The sequence below is a fragment of the Sminthopsis crassicaudata genome, chromosome 1 (assembly GCF_048593235.1).
Source record: "Sminthopsis crassicaudata isolate SCR6 chromosome 1, ASM4859323v1, whole genome shotgun sequence".
NCBI lineage: Eukaryota > Metazoa > Chordata > Mammalia > Dasyuromorphia > Dasyuridae > Sminthopsis > Sminthopsis crassicaudata.
The window spans coordinates 404,435,926-404,451,158 of record NC_133617.1 but is presented as its reverse complement, the minus strand read 5'-3'; the positions used below and the strand labels follow the sequence as shown (position 1 = coordinate 404,451,158).

Below are 15,233 nucleotides of genomic sequence, written 5' to 3'. Positions count from 1 at the left end.
TCATCATTACGTTTATTTTCACAATGATCTCTCAGTTCTTTAACTTCACTTTGCATGAGTTCATATGCATCTTACCATGTTTTTCTGAAACCATGCCCCCTGTCATTTCCTACAGCACAATATTATTCCATCAAAATCATATGCTATTTGTTCAGCCATTCCCCAATTAATGAGCATCCCTCAATTTCCAATTCTTTGCTACCACAAAAAGAGTTGCCTATAAATATTTTTGCACATCTAGATTCTTTTTCTTTATTCTCTTTGGGAAAAGCAAGTAAATTCAATTTTACTTTGAAGGCATCTGTAGGGGGAATGGAAAACATATGTGGACAAAGGGCAGAGGTTGGGGAGAAGAGAGACTCGGTGTATAAAATTCATAAGCCTGGAAAAGAGGAAGACATACATTTTCATGGTACCAACTGGCCTCCTGCCAGTCATATCCCTCTGCCTTCCTATCCTATAACACTGACATTTTTTCTCCTTCTAAAAAATATGAGGCATTTCTTTCTTAGATTCTTAGATTCAAACATATTTCAAACATCTTGGATACTTCAGTGTCAAAGCATATAATCTAAATATATCTCATGGAAAATGAGATCTCTTGGATTTCCTTGGTCTCTTTGCTGGCTCATTCCTAGATGGCTGTCTTATTTTTTTTCTTGCCTTTCCACCTCCCTTAATAGCAACCCCATTTGTTCCCATGTTTTCTCCCCATTTTTCATATGGTTCCCCATCTTTACTTCATTTCTCCAAATCTCTAATTGTCTTCCTTTGCTCAACATGGACCTCAATTCTTTCACATCCTAGAAGTCAAATTACTGTGTGTGGGTAAGAGAAAGAGAAACAGAGAGAAAAAAGAGACAGAGACAGAGAGAAAGACAGAGACAGAGAGAGAGACAAAGAGAGAAACAGTGACAGAGAGAGAGAGAAGTAGAATGCTTGCAGTAAGATTGTATATTCTTACATTTGGTATGGATGGGTTGAAGCTAACTCTTGGAAGAGCCAAGTAAATGGGGTCCTGCTATATTATGCCAACTTTTATGCTGGCAAAATTTAATAGCTGTTGGAAGCCAGTGAAGAAATAATGAGATTAAGGGTTTTTGTTCTTAACGTTGCCATAAAGTGTGCCCTTGAACACAACCTAATTTTTTTCTACCTTGGTTTTTCCATTAGTGAAATTGGTATGATGCTTATCTACCTCCCACAAATGTTAAGATTAATCAGTTAATAGTGGTAAAACATTTTTATAATAAAAAGTATTCTAAACTATGTGACATTGTTGCAATGCTAAAATTCACTCTGATCTTAAAAAAAAAAGTCTATGTTCATTTTCCCTGCAGCAGCAGCATTACAAATGTGTCCATTTAAAAAAAAAAATTATTTTGTGGTAGTATATCTTTCCCACTTCTACCTGTTGGGATGGCTGAGACTGGTAGATTGCTTGACTTAGGCAGCATTTGGCTGCAGCAGGGCTAAAACTGATGGATGTTTGCAATATGATGGGAAGGAGAGGGTCACCAGTTTGCCAAAGAAGAGTGAACCAGCCACTCAGTTCAGAAAAAGGTAGCATGTGAATGCTTCTGGGTTGATCACTACTGGGATGGGGCCCATGGGTGACCACTGTACTTCCAGTCCAGGTGAGATAGGGAGACTCAAGTCTTCAAAAATAATAATTAAGGGTATACAAATCCGACCATTCAATTGTATATGAGCATAGTTTTTTTACTTTACAAAAGGGTTCAAAATAGGAGTCCCATAAATAGCCCCTGAGAACAGTTAAATAGGATTCCTTTTCCAAAAATGTGACTTACACATAGCTTTTAAAGAATATATCTAGAGGGCAGCTAGGTGGTGCAGTGGATAGAGCTCTAGTCCTGAAATCAGAAGGACCTGAGTTCAAATCTGGCCTCAAGACACTTAACCACTCCTAGCTGTGTGACCCTGGGCAAGTCACTTAACCCCAATTACTTCAGAAAAAAAAAAAGGGACATATCTACTAAATAAAGAGGGGCAGCAACATAGCACAATGGATAGAGCATTGGTCCTGTAGTCATGAGGAACTGAGTTCAAATTCTGCCTCAGACACTACCTTCCTAACCGTATGAAGTTACTTACAAGTAACTTGGGCAAGTCACTTTATCCCAACTGCCTCATCCCTCTCCTCCAAAAAGAATATATCTATACTAAATAAAAAAGGCAGCCTAACATATTTGATAGGTTTCTGAAATAATTGAGAACTCAGGATTAGAATAGTCAGATTATTCTATTCTATTATTGTTTTATGGTCATCTCCACGTTTCTCTCTGATGGTGACTCTTGCTTTTTATATGAGAAGGGTGACTCAGTTACTCCCTTAACATATCAGGATCTGAACATGTGGTTGGACCAGTAAAATGTCTGAATGTTTCAGGTTCATAAATATAAACATGCTTCAATATTTTTTAAAGCAGTGGATGGGAGTCAGAAAGTCTGGATTTGACCAGTTTCAACACTTGCTGTCTGACTTCAAGCAAGCCAGTGAAAATCTCTGGCCTGAAGGTTCCTCTTCTAAAAAAGAAGGTTCATCTTTACAGTGTTTATCTTTATTATGAGCCAAATTCTTTTCCAGATTACTTTGGATACCTGAGCTGATGTAGTAGATACTTGGAAGCCCAGATTTCAGATGTAAATTTTTCTAATTTTTCTCTTTTTGTGTGAAGCACACAGGAGACAAACACCTTGGGAGTTAAAAAGGGGGAAAAAATCCTCCTCTTTCTGTTTTTTTCTACTGTTACCTGGGGGTTTTTCCAAAAATGAGCTAGTGAAAGTACTTAAGAGTTATGAAAAACATTTAGGAAACTGCTGAGAAAAGGCATTCTTAATGGTTTTTTGTGTCAATCTTTGGCAATCGAGTGAATTGGACCCCTTCTCAGAATAATGTTTTTAGTTGCATAAAATAAAATACATGCAAAGTAACCCAACATTTTGAAACCTAGTTATGAACCTATTAAAGAAATGTGTGATATAGCAATATATCTAGCAGCAGTTCTAGTGGCTACCATAATTTCAAAGGAGTGGTGAGATGAAATATTTCAAGAAAATCTGCAACTACTATGATGATATGAAAATATCTGACTTCTATTAGTGAAAAGATATTGCTATATCACCATAGTTTGTTGCCTATATTTATAATGAAAGGAAATGCTAAATTTCAACTAGAGGTTAGTAAAAAATAAAGATTTAATTTTTTTCAAAATAATTGACATCTATGCATGCAGACCATAGGGTCTGTGGACCCTATCCTGAATAATACCAATTCGTACATACTGTATCATATCTGGTTTCAACCCTCTGGCTTGATTTTTAATTACATAGCAAGCAAGAAAATTCTCTTTTTCACGTTGCAGAAAGGTCTTCTGGGGGTCGCTGCTGGCTATGGGCCAGGAAATTGAATTCATAATTTAGAAATGTTGAGAGATTACTGTCTTCTTATACAGGTTATTCAGCTAAGGCTTGTTGCCAAGTAATATTGGATGCTACCCTTGAAAAACATTCACAACACTAAAAGAATTTGGTCTTAAAGCTCCTGGGACAGGTAGTTAATTCATTAAATATTTCCTAATTGTCAATTATGTGCAGAATACTCTATTAGGAGCTGGAGCTGGAACAATCTCAGTCAGGCAACAAGCTTCCATTAAGCACTTTCTAGGTAACAGTACTAAATACTGGGAATATTAAAAACAAAGAAAAAAAAAACCTATCCTATCCATTTTTATAAGCAGCATACAATCTAGGGTCAGGGGACAGAGAACATGTAAATAATTAGGTTTGTGCAAAATACAGAGAAGATGAAAGGCAACAATAATAAAGGTAATAAGGATAAAGATAATATTGGAGGTGAAGGCTCTAATTGCTAGGACCTCCTGCAGAAGGCAGGCTTTAAGCGGAGTCTTCAAGAGAACTAGGGAAGTTAAAAATCAAATGTTGAGAGGGAGAACATTCTGGTAGGAGGAACAGTCAGTATAAAAGGCTGGGAAATGGAGTGTTTTTTGAGGTCCTACAATGTAGTTGGACTATATTGTTCATGATTGGGGGAATAAATAATAATGGAGAGGTAAGAAGGGATCAGGTCCTGAGAAGAATTCCAGAGTTGTTTATATTTTATGCTGGTGGGACCAGGAGGTTATCAGAGTTCAGTGAATGGAGGAGGAGGGGAGACATGATCAGAGCTTCACATTAGGAAAAAATATCATGGCAGCTGAAAGGATGATAGATAGGAGTAGGGAGAGACATGGTCAGGATTATTGACGTAGTCCAGAAGAAAGGTGATATGATGATATAATGAATGAGTGGAGAGAAGGGGGAAGTATACAAGAGATGCTGTGAAAATAGAAATGTTAAAATTTGGTATCAGATTTCATAGTCTCTGAATATGAAAATGAGGATGAAACAAGAAGCTGTGAGTGTGAGTAAATGGGAGGATGGTGAACCCCTTGATAAGAAAATCAGGGAAGTTTGATAGGAAAGTTTAGAAACAGGAAGAGATTGGAGGGAAAGACGATGGGTTCTGGTTTGGATAAGAGTTTAAGATGCCAGTGGGACATCTAGTTGAGACAATATAATGGCAGTGAGTGATGCAGGATTGTAAATTCAGGATATACACAGATCTAGGAATTATTTGCATAGAGATAAGAAGGCTAAAAAATTCACCATGTAAGATCATATAGAGGGAAAAGAAGGTCTTACCTTGACCTTTCATAATTAGTTGGTATGACCTGGTGAAGATCTAGCAAAAAAAAGATAGTAAGAGAACCAGTAAAGAGCAGTGATATATAAAAACCTAGAAAGGCGAGAATAGCCAAGAGTACAGGCCGATGTACAGGATGATGAGCACGCTGAAGACAGGTCAAGAACAATGAGAATTGAGGAAAGGCCATTAGACTTGGCAATTAAGAAATTATTGATATCTTTGGAAAGAGCAATTTCAGTTGACTGATGAGATTTAAAGTCAGATTGTAAAGGGAAGAAGTCAGTAGATACAGAGAATGATAAGGGGGAGCTGAGAGAATATGGGGGCAATTTGCTAGTAAAGTATGGAAGGAGTATGGTCAAAGGTCCATGGAGATAGCAAGAATGCAAGGAAAAGGGCCGCTTTTTCATCTAGCGTGAAGGAGGAGATTATTGGGAAAGATGTCTGAATGATGAGAGAAGAGAGAAAAGAGAAGGGGTAGTTCTGTGTTAACAGCCTCAATTTTTGAGGGGTGAAATATGAGACAAGGTGCGACAAGGTGTTCAGCTAAAAGTATGGGGACTAAGTCAGCAGAGTTTTGTGATTTCTTTCTATTCCATTCAGCAAAAAAGGAATTTTTTTTTAAAGGCAGATGATAGGAGGAATCCAGAATTGGGAGGAGTAGCTAAGTTGTGATTAGTGATAAGAAATTTAAGATGAAATTTATTTAGTTCATCAAAGGATGGAGATAAGAGAGTGAAATCAATTCAATAGTGATGGCCTGGATAAGAACTGAGGGTAGAAAGGAATAGAAACAATGGAGTAGAAGAAGAGAAGGGTTAGAGGTTTTAAGACACTGGGAAAGATAAAATGATAAAAGATGATTAGATAAAGGAACTTCAGAGTTTGTGAACTGGAACAAGTTTGAAAAGAGACTTGTAATACTTGTGGCTGAAGGCAAAATCTCTATGCTTAGCTAATGAGAAGTCAGGGTATTGGAATGGAGTCCCAATACGTATAGACACAGCTATGTGGCTCAGCAAAGAGTATGCTGAGCCTGGAATCAAGGAGACCTAAGTACAAATGGCCTCAGACACTTACTAGCTGTGTGAGCTTGTGCAAATCATTTAACCTGTTTGTCTCAATCCACTAGAGAAGGAAACGGCAAACTATTTTAGAATTCTTGCCACAAGAACCCCACAAACAGGATTAGCTCGCTGTGACAAGAATATGTATACTGAAGAAATCTAAAATAAGGGAAGGAAGGAAGGAGGCCAGAAAGACTGAGCAAAGTACTGAATTCACTGAGAAAGTAAAGTCCTGGGAACAAAAAATATTGTTGGACCTTAACATCAGAGGGGTGATGCTATGATTGGCAAATGAGGAGAGCTGTGCAAGCTCACCTGCCTCACCTTCCCCTCCAGAGCCATCTGGGGCCAGAGGCCAGATAGAGATCTCCCCTTGTATACAGGGCCATCTCCAGCCTCTTACGGTAAAGAAATGTAGTTAAGAAACAATCTCTGCTTTCATGGAACTTACAGTCTCTTAGGGGAAAAAACTAACATTGTAAGGACATTTTTTTTGGTTGTCTTTTAATCATGTCCAAATCTTTGTGACCATTTGCTTTGTTTTGGGTTTTTTTTGGCAGAGATACTGCAGTGGTTTGCCACTTCCTTCTCCAGCTTATTTTATTTTACTGAGGCAATCCGGATTAAATGACTTGCCCAGAGTCACAGAATTAAAAAGCATAACTATAATATTGAGTGATGTTGAGTGCACCAAAAAGGAGAAAACAACGTAAGGTTCTAAGGAAAAGATTGGCATGGATCAGGCAAGGCTTCATGGAGAAGGTAGGAAGTTGACCTGGGCTTAAAGGATGGATAGGAATTCAACTGGAGGAAAAAGAATGACAATCAGGCCTATAGAAGAGTATAAAGGAGGCATATAGGCAGGGAAATATTGCTCATAAGTAGTAGTTCATGGAGCATATAAAAGGGAATAGACAAGGATATAAGTAGTGGTAACAGATTATGCCAGACTAGGAAGTTCAAACTTAGAATTCATAAGCAAAATTCATAGGTAATTGGGGGGCTCTGAAGGTTTTTGAGCAAAGGAATGGCATGACTACCTATATTAAATTAGTTTGACTGTAGTAGGAAGGGTAGATTGGTGAAGAGAGTAAAGTTTAGGAAGTTATTGTCATTTTCTAGGTGAGCAATATTCTATTAGATAACAATGGGAATAGATATAGGATAGATGAGAGACGTTGCAGATGCAAAGTAGATGGGACTTGGTAACTGGATGGCTATGAAAGGGAGGGAAGGGGATAAATATAGGGGAAAACTTCCAAGGTTCAAATATGGGAAATTAGAAAGACTGATAGAAGTAGTGATGGTCTAAGAAGCAGAAGTAGAATGTGCAAAGGAATACAACTCAGTTTTTGAAAGCTGTTGAATTTTAGCAGAACATCTAAGTAGGGTTGTCCAAGTAGCCAGTTGGAAATGAAAGTTTAGAATTCAGGAGAAAGGACAGTGATGAAAATTTAGGAGTCGTACATAGTTGACTGAAGTTATAGGAATGAATAAGGTCACTAAAAAAGAATATAATTTAAAAGGAAGGAGGAGAGGGCTAAGGATAGAATCTGAGATAATGTTTATTCTTAAGGAGTCAGGAAAAGATCAAGTGGTGAAAGGGAAAGGAAGCCAGGAAAATCCGTTGTCATGGAAACCACTAGAGAAGAGACTATTGAGAGGGGAGAAGTCGATTGTACTTGTCATGATTGTGGTATCTAATGGTGCTGCAGTGGAGAGAGCATGGGCTATTGCCACTAAACTATGTTGTGAGGCTACAGGTAAGTCACTTCTCTTACACATAACATGGTCCTTTGAGGCTTGCAAAGCAGAATTAGGGTTCCCAATGGAAGGAACCCAAACAAGAATGCCTGCAATGACTCCCTTCCCAAACCTGCTAAGTGACCCCCAGTCCTTGCTTGGAAGTCTCCAGTGAGAGGAAACCCACTCCCCTAGAGGCAATGCATTCCATTTATGGCTAGCACTAATTGTTCATAAGTTTGGGGGTTTTTTACTTTTTTTTTTCTCTGATATAAGCTTAAATTTGTCTCCCTCAAATTTTCAGCTATTCCTTTGAATTCTGACCTCTGGAGCCAAACTAAGTTTAATAAGTCTTCATATAACAGCCCTTCAAATATTTGAATACAGCCATCATGTCTCACCCCTAAGACTTCTTTTCTGCAGACTAAACATTCCCAGTTCCTTCACCAGATCATCACACAGTATAGAGCTTTTTATTTTTCACCCTTTGGCTTTTCACCATTTTTAAGTTGCTCTCTTCTAGAAACTCTCCAATTTATTTGTCAACGGCCTTCCTAAAATGTGGTACTCAGAACTTGATACAGTGCTCCAAATGTTCCCTGTCCAGGGCAGACTGATGACTTCCTCCTAATTCCTATAAGCCAAGAGTTCTTGATCTTTTTTGTGACACTTTGGTTGTCTGGTGATACTTATGGATCCCTTTCTCAGAAGAATGTTTTTAAATGCATAAATTCTGCACATGGGATCACAAAGAGAGCCAATTACACTGAAATACAATTATCAAAATATTTTTTAGAAAATTCATACACCTGAGATTAGGAACTCCAGTAAGCCATTATTCTATTAATGCAGCCTAAGAATATGACAGCTTTGGAGGCTACATCATTTGATTCTTAGAACAACTTTTGTAGTAGGTACAAGAGATATTATGCCCATTTTGTAGATGTTCAAAGAGATTAAGTGACTTGTTTATGCTTATACAATTACTAAGCATTCAGTTTGGGATTTTAACTCAAGCCTTTCTCATTTCAAATCCATTTGTTTTGTTTTGTTTTAAACTATCCTATATTACCTGTGTTATAAATTGTGGAGTTATATGGAGGGGCAGGAATGGTTTACCCTTTCTAACATCCTCCACACTGAGTACTGCTCCTGACATAGAGTAAGTACTTAACAAATGCTTGTTGATTATTTCCTAATATTCTAATTCTAAACAATTTGACACCTCTACTTTCTCTCACCCTAAGATAATTATAGAAGTATGATTAGCACCAAAATCCAACCCAGTTTTCCATATACCTTTGGCAGAAAAATTCAGTTTTGTGAAACCTCTTCTACTGAAACATTGAAGCTTTAAAATAAATGGCCTGGCTTTGCAGTGACCTTTCTACTCCATACATCCCACAGTTCTTCTGGCATCCTTCAGGAAGAGGTAAAAAGCACTATCTTGTTCCCATCTCTATCTTCTAAGTAAAAACGATACCTGCTGATCCCTTTCAGTCCATGCTTTCATGTGATCATAAGTAGCTAACACTACCAACTTTTAGAACATCAGAAACACAGCCTCTACTCGCCACTCTAATCCATCCTCTGTCAAACTGACTTTCGTAAAATGGTGGAATAAATAATTTTAGTCATTGTATCCCTTGTACCTGTTAACAATATGAAGCTTTACACATTTTGGAGGGGAAGGCAAAAAAGTCTGGGTTAAACTCTCAGCTCTACCTTTTTCTAATCTCCAAAGGTCCTTAGAACCGTAAAACTTTGACCTTTTATAAATATGAAGACCCTGAAAGGTCCTAAAAATCTGTAGGCATTAGTATAAAGCTAGCAAGGGTTCTTAATTTGGCATCCATGAACTTGAAAAATATTTATTTTGATAACTTATTTCAATATAAATGGTTTCCTATATATGTTTTTTATGCATTTAAAACATGATCTCAAAAAGGGATCCATAGTTGGTTAAGACCTTGGATGTAAGATGGCAGAAATGGTCATTTCTAGCTAGTCTTTATTGAGGGTTATATGTAACAATGTGTACTGAAACCTCACACATCCATACAAATAAGCACTAGGGGAGGGAGTAGGTGAGTAAGGGACAGCCCTGTCTTAAGGGGAGATAGGGAGAAACCCTTAAGGGGTTTGGAAGCTATTACATATGATAGGGAGGCCTTGGTTTAAGACAGTGCTTCATTTGAACTGTTCAAAGAAATGAGACTACTTAGATCTTAAAGCTACAACTCTCAATCTGAGTTGAGAAACAAAAGGAAAAAAATAACATGGAATTGCAAATGGTTTGTTGTACCAACTTACTGCTATGGGAAGTGTGGATGCAGTATGGATGGAAAGGTATGATGCTGACTAATCTTCTGAAATGTTTTCTATCGTACCTCATCTAAAGTGGGAAGCCTGGCTCAGCAAACCTGACTTTGTTCTTTTCTGTTCTTGACTTTTTCTGTTCCTGATGCCCCACCCCACTACTCCCTTCAGCTCATCTAAGCTATCTCCCCATCTCGAGGACCTGATTCCTGTTTCTTCTTCTAACTTCTCCCCATCACTCTTTGCCCTTCTCTGTACCTAAATTCCCATCAGAAGCCCCTCCCTCAGCCAGAGCATGAAATTGATGGTCAAAAGCCCGAGATTCTGTCTTGTTTGGACAAGTCCTTTCTACTTTGGCCTGTCTCACTTGCCACAAATGCAAAATAACAACAAAAGGCCCAATTGAAAGATAATTGCATTTTCATCAGGAAACACTCCTAATGCTGTTTTTGTTATTATAGGCCTATTCAACCAGCAAGTGGAGAGTCTTAGCTTTGCAGAAAAGCTTACTTCTATTTTGTAACTCAGAGAAGTAATAGAAATGTTACATCATAATCCAAATATTCTATGCTTCCTTTGTAAGCATGAAGTCTGTATAGCTTATTATTGTTATAATTAGATTATAAAATTAAATTTTTATATAATTATTTATATATTATAATATAGAGAGATTATAAAAACTGAAGCAGAAAAAGTTCTGGTTTCCTGGGAGTTGGATGACCTGAATTCTAGGCCTGAGCTCTGACATTTATGAGCTATGTGACTTAGGCAAGTAATTTTACCTCTTTGGGTTCTCAACTACCTCGGTTTTAAAATAGAGATAAAAAGATTTTGTTGTAACATTGTCCAGGTCTTCACTATCTGAAGTCTAGGTAAGTTATAGTTTATCTTTCCCAGAGAGTTCTCAAGTGCCACTCTTAAGAAGTGAAGAAGTTATCTAGGCTCTCTGCAATTGCTTCTAGCCCTTGCCCACAGTGTTCATTTAGGTGTAGAGGAACTTCAGTTCCATTTAAGCACTAACAAAGTAACTTTTACAAAGGAATGTTTGCTTCAAAGGCATAATAACAAATATATATGCATATTCTCCCAAAATGTGGAACATCATCCACCATACTACTACCTCATATTCTAGGGAAGAGAAGGGGATTAGGTTTAGAATCTAACTCACGTAACTATAGAAAACACAGTCTCAAGTTCAAAGTCCAAAACCCCGAGTTCAGGTTCAGGTTCCAGGAGGACTCTGCTTTTTCCAGGCTCCCCTGTCCTAGCTGCAAGTTTCTGCAAGAATTCTGGCTGAAGGTCGCCAGGGGTTGAAGCCATGGGGAATAACCTCCATCGGACGCTAGAATAAATGAGAGGACACAAACGACAGCGCCAGACCCCCTTCTCTTAAGAGTAAGGGCAAGAAAAACACTTCCCCCTCTCACAGTTCATGGTGTCAGAGCTTTGGGTCAACAGTGATCTCCCCCTTTTGGACAGCAGGAGGGACTCAGAAAGCATGACCATCTTGGTCTTTCCTATATTAGAGAGATAGCTTTTCTAGTTATGCAGCCAATCAGAAGAGGCTACATCCATTTACCCAGTAGAGGATGCAAAGTACTTCCATGTAAACTCTCTGAGCATGCTCCAAAAGCCCCTTGGGATGCTTCTCTTATAGAGAAGGTCAGCACTGACCTGGAGTCTGAACTTGGGTTCAAGTACCATTCTTACTTTCTGACCATAAACAAATCACTTAACTTCAGTGCTCTAGAACTCCCTTGAAAACCATGTTCTGCAGAAGAATGGCCAGTCTTTATCAGGGGAGAGAGTTGGGACAGCTAGGTGGCGCAGCAGATAGAGCACCAGCCCTGAATTCAGGAGGACCCGAGTTCAAATCTGGTCTCAGACACTTAACACTTCCTAGCTGTGTGACCCTGGGCAAGTCACTTAACCCCCAATAGAGAGAGTTCTCATCCTGATGGAAATCATGAATCTGAATTCACCCCCCCCCCAAAAAAAAAAAAAAAAAGCTTGACCACAGATTTAGGACTAGAAGGACACCTTAGAGGCTAGATAAGAAACTAGATGAGGAAATGTTAAGTGACTTATCCAAGATGATGCAGAATTAGTAACTGAAATAAGATTTGAAATCGGGTCTTCCCGCTCTGCCAAGGTGCTGTAAGGAAAGAAAGCATTTTGTAAAAATTAAAGTACTCAAAAAAAGATTATTCCCCACCCCTCTCAAGTTGTAAAGAAAGCATTTTTATGTAGATTTAAAGGGCTAAAGAAATGTTTACACGATGATTACTACTACTATTATCCTCTCATTGCTGTGAAGATAACTTAGTAAAAAATTAAAATGCTATGAAAATGCATATGATTACAGTTCACACTACCTATGTCCTATCCCCTCCCCTTCTGCTCCTTTGCTATGTCAGAAAGTTCTTAGAAAAGCACTCTGTGGACTTGCAAGTACTAAAGAAACGCGAGCTCTTAAGGCCTACGGGTCTCGGTCCCTCGGTTGGCCACCGCGCGCGGCTGCCAGCTTACTCACTAATCTGACAAAAGCGCCCACAAAGCGATTCAGGGTAAAGCTTTATGTGAAAGTCGGTAAATGTGTAATGTGTTAACATTGTCATGGTATTGTTGCTTGGGGCATCTGGGCCTCATTGGAGCTTAGCATTTGCTGTAGATAGCAGCATTCCCTCGTTCTTCATATTCCTCTTTGCTGACCCATAACTGCTGGAAGGCTTGGAGGGAGGCCAGGATGGAGCCTCCGGTCCATACAGAAGTCTTCCTCTCCGGAGCCGCCGCCACGAGGGGACTGTCATTGGGAAAGAGCTGGCTCAGCTCCCTCTGGAAGCGGTCTGGGAAGCCATCCAGCATAGTGCAGCCCCCACATAAGAGTATGTTGGCCATCATCTCCTCCTTAAAGGAGGCTTCGCATTTGTTGAGACAGGCGGCAGTGGCGGAGGGCAGGCCCTGCTGGCCAGAGCCCACTAGGGAAGGCTTGAAGAGCATCTCAGAGCACAAGAACCTTTCCTTGCCAATGGTGATCAGTTTTCCGTCCGGGAGCTCGTAGTCTACCCGTAAGTCTTCGAGGGGTAAGCTGAACTCTTCGTCCGGATCAGACGCCGCGTAACAACACTTCTTCTTGATGTGTTCCATGATGTGTAGGTGTTCGTCATTGAATTTGTGCCCAGTTTCATTCAGTAGCTTCATTAGGTAATTTGTAAGGTCGCACCCAGCGTAGTCCACGTGGCCTATCAAACCCGGCATGACGTCCCCCTCTGAAATGGGCACCACGTGGGAGACGCCATGGCCACTCTCCACCACCAGTCCCGAGGTCTTGCCATAGGAGTAGATGGACAGCAGGGACTGAGAAGCGATGTGCATGGCTGGGATGCTAAAAGTCTCAAACATGAGTTCTGCGTACTTCTCCCGGTTACTGCTGGGACTCAGCGGGGGGTCAGAAACGAGAACAGCATGCTCCTCAGGGAGGATCTTCATGGCTGAATGAAAGATGTACTCCCAGATATCCTGCACACAATCCCAGTCCACCACTATTCCGTGTTTGAGAGGGTTGACCAACTTGAGGGACACTTCTGTGTTCAAAAGTTCATGTCCGACATAGGTTTCTTTCCGATTGTCTCCTGAGTTGGCAGTCTCTGGGAAGTGCTTACCGACTGTCGATGAAATGAAATAGGTGGGCCTTGGCTCTCCTGCATAGCCACACTTACAATACTGGGAGCCAAGGTCGATGATTAGTGCTTTGACCTTTCTTGTTTTCTTAGGTTTCAACTTCATCTGTGTTGGTGTCTCATTATCTATGGATTTCCCATCTAGGTTCATTAATACACTGGCTTCCCCAGGATCACCTTGGGCGGTTCCTACAGGCATGGGCCTTGGGCTAGGGGTGTTTCTCGTTGCCATTTGCCTCCCTGACTCAGTTTTCACATCCACATACTTGAGATCTGTGGTGAGAAATAAGTAAGGATTACTCTGTGGTGGATGTCATGGAGATAGCTGTAATTATGATGTAATAAGCACTCACACATCAGAGTTTTTTCCCCTCAGTAGTCTATATGATGTACTGGGGACTTCACTTTAAAGTTTTTATCCACACCAGTTCATTTAAAAACTCCAAGCACCATTCATTCTGAGAACCTCTCTATCTCACCCTCCTTTTACTCCCTTGCTAAGAAGGGTTGAGTCCTCTTAAAGTAGTATTAACAGTTGTATTCAAAGAATCAGGCAGCTTCAGAACTGAAGTTCCCCCAAATAATTTCTTTGAAAGAGATGAAAAATATCAGCAGGGAAAGTCAAGGGAGGCAACTTGAGAAATGATGTTCTAAGACAAAAAACAAAGAAACATTTTTTAAAATGTAATTGCAGTAGTATAGAAAATAAAGAGCCAGCCTTGGAGTCAGGAAAAGCTGGGTCAAGTTTTCTTTTAGTAGATATTGGCCATATGAGCCAGGGCAAACCACTTTCAGTATTCTAAGCAATTAAAGACTGGAAGTTGCAGAGAAAATAACTGACTTGTATTGGCAGAGGGAGTTGCCTGTACTAATGAAATAAGTCCAGTACTCATTCCTCTATTATATTCTAAGAGGTAATGCAGACTCTACATTGTGGAGTAATGGAAAGTGAATGCAATTTGGAATCAGAAGATTTTGAAATCTATCTCCAGCCTTTGGTTGGATGACCTAAAATTTTTGTTTGAAGAAACAGAGATTTAAAATTTATCTTTAAGAGGTATTAATATTAATTACCTCTCTTGTCCTATTTACCTCATATGGTAGTTTTAAGAATCAAATGAGATTCTGTAAGTAAATAAATTTTCTTTGTCAAATGTAGAGCAGTAAACAAATGAAAGCTATTATTAACATCCCCACTATCATAAGTCTCCTTTTTCCTGTTCTTCTATATAGAAATGTTCTCTTCCCCCTGCCTTTTTTTTTTTTTTTTTTTTGGTGTTCATAAATTTAAGATAAAAATTAAAAATTTAAAATGGTATTGTTAGGTCTATGATAGCAATTAAAAAATGGAACAAAGAGAAAAGTTCAATAAATATTAAGATCCTCTAAATGTACTATCCTGGGCTAGGTACTGGGGAATACAAAAGTATCAGTAAGACACAATCCCTTCCCTCACATATTTTTTTAATTTAAAAGGAATTATTGCACAAGCAAATCTAAATTGGAACAGAACAGATATGCATAAGAGGGTACAAAGTGTATGAAATCTGAGGAGGGAAAGATCATTTTCATCTGGGAACCAGAGAAGCCTTCATGGAGTAAGTATGTAGCATTTGAGTTGATTCTTAAAGGATGAATAGTATTATTTTAACAACTCTTGAAGACAAGATTACAGGAGAATATTTCAATCATAGA

The 15,233-nt window shown here is 39.1% G+C and overlaps 1 protein-coding gene across 1 annotated transcript; it reads right to left on the bottom strand.

Moving 5' to 3' along the window:
- Positions 1-12,419: 12,419 nt before the first annotated feature.
- Positions 12,420-13,863, bottom strand: ACTL7B (actin like 7B). The gene has a single exon (XM_074280069.1). It carries the CDS (start codon positions 13,768-13,770, stop codon positions 12,514-12,516), a length of 1,257 nt encoding a protein of 418 aa, XP_074136170.1. The 5' UTR covers positions 13,771-13,863; the 3' UTR covers positions 12,420-12,513.
- Positions 13,864-15,233: the final 1,370 nt, after the last annotated feature.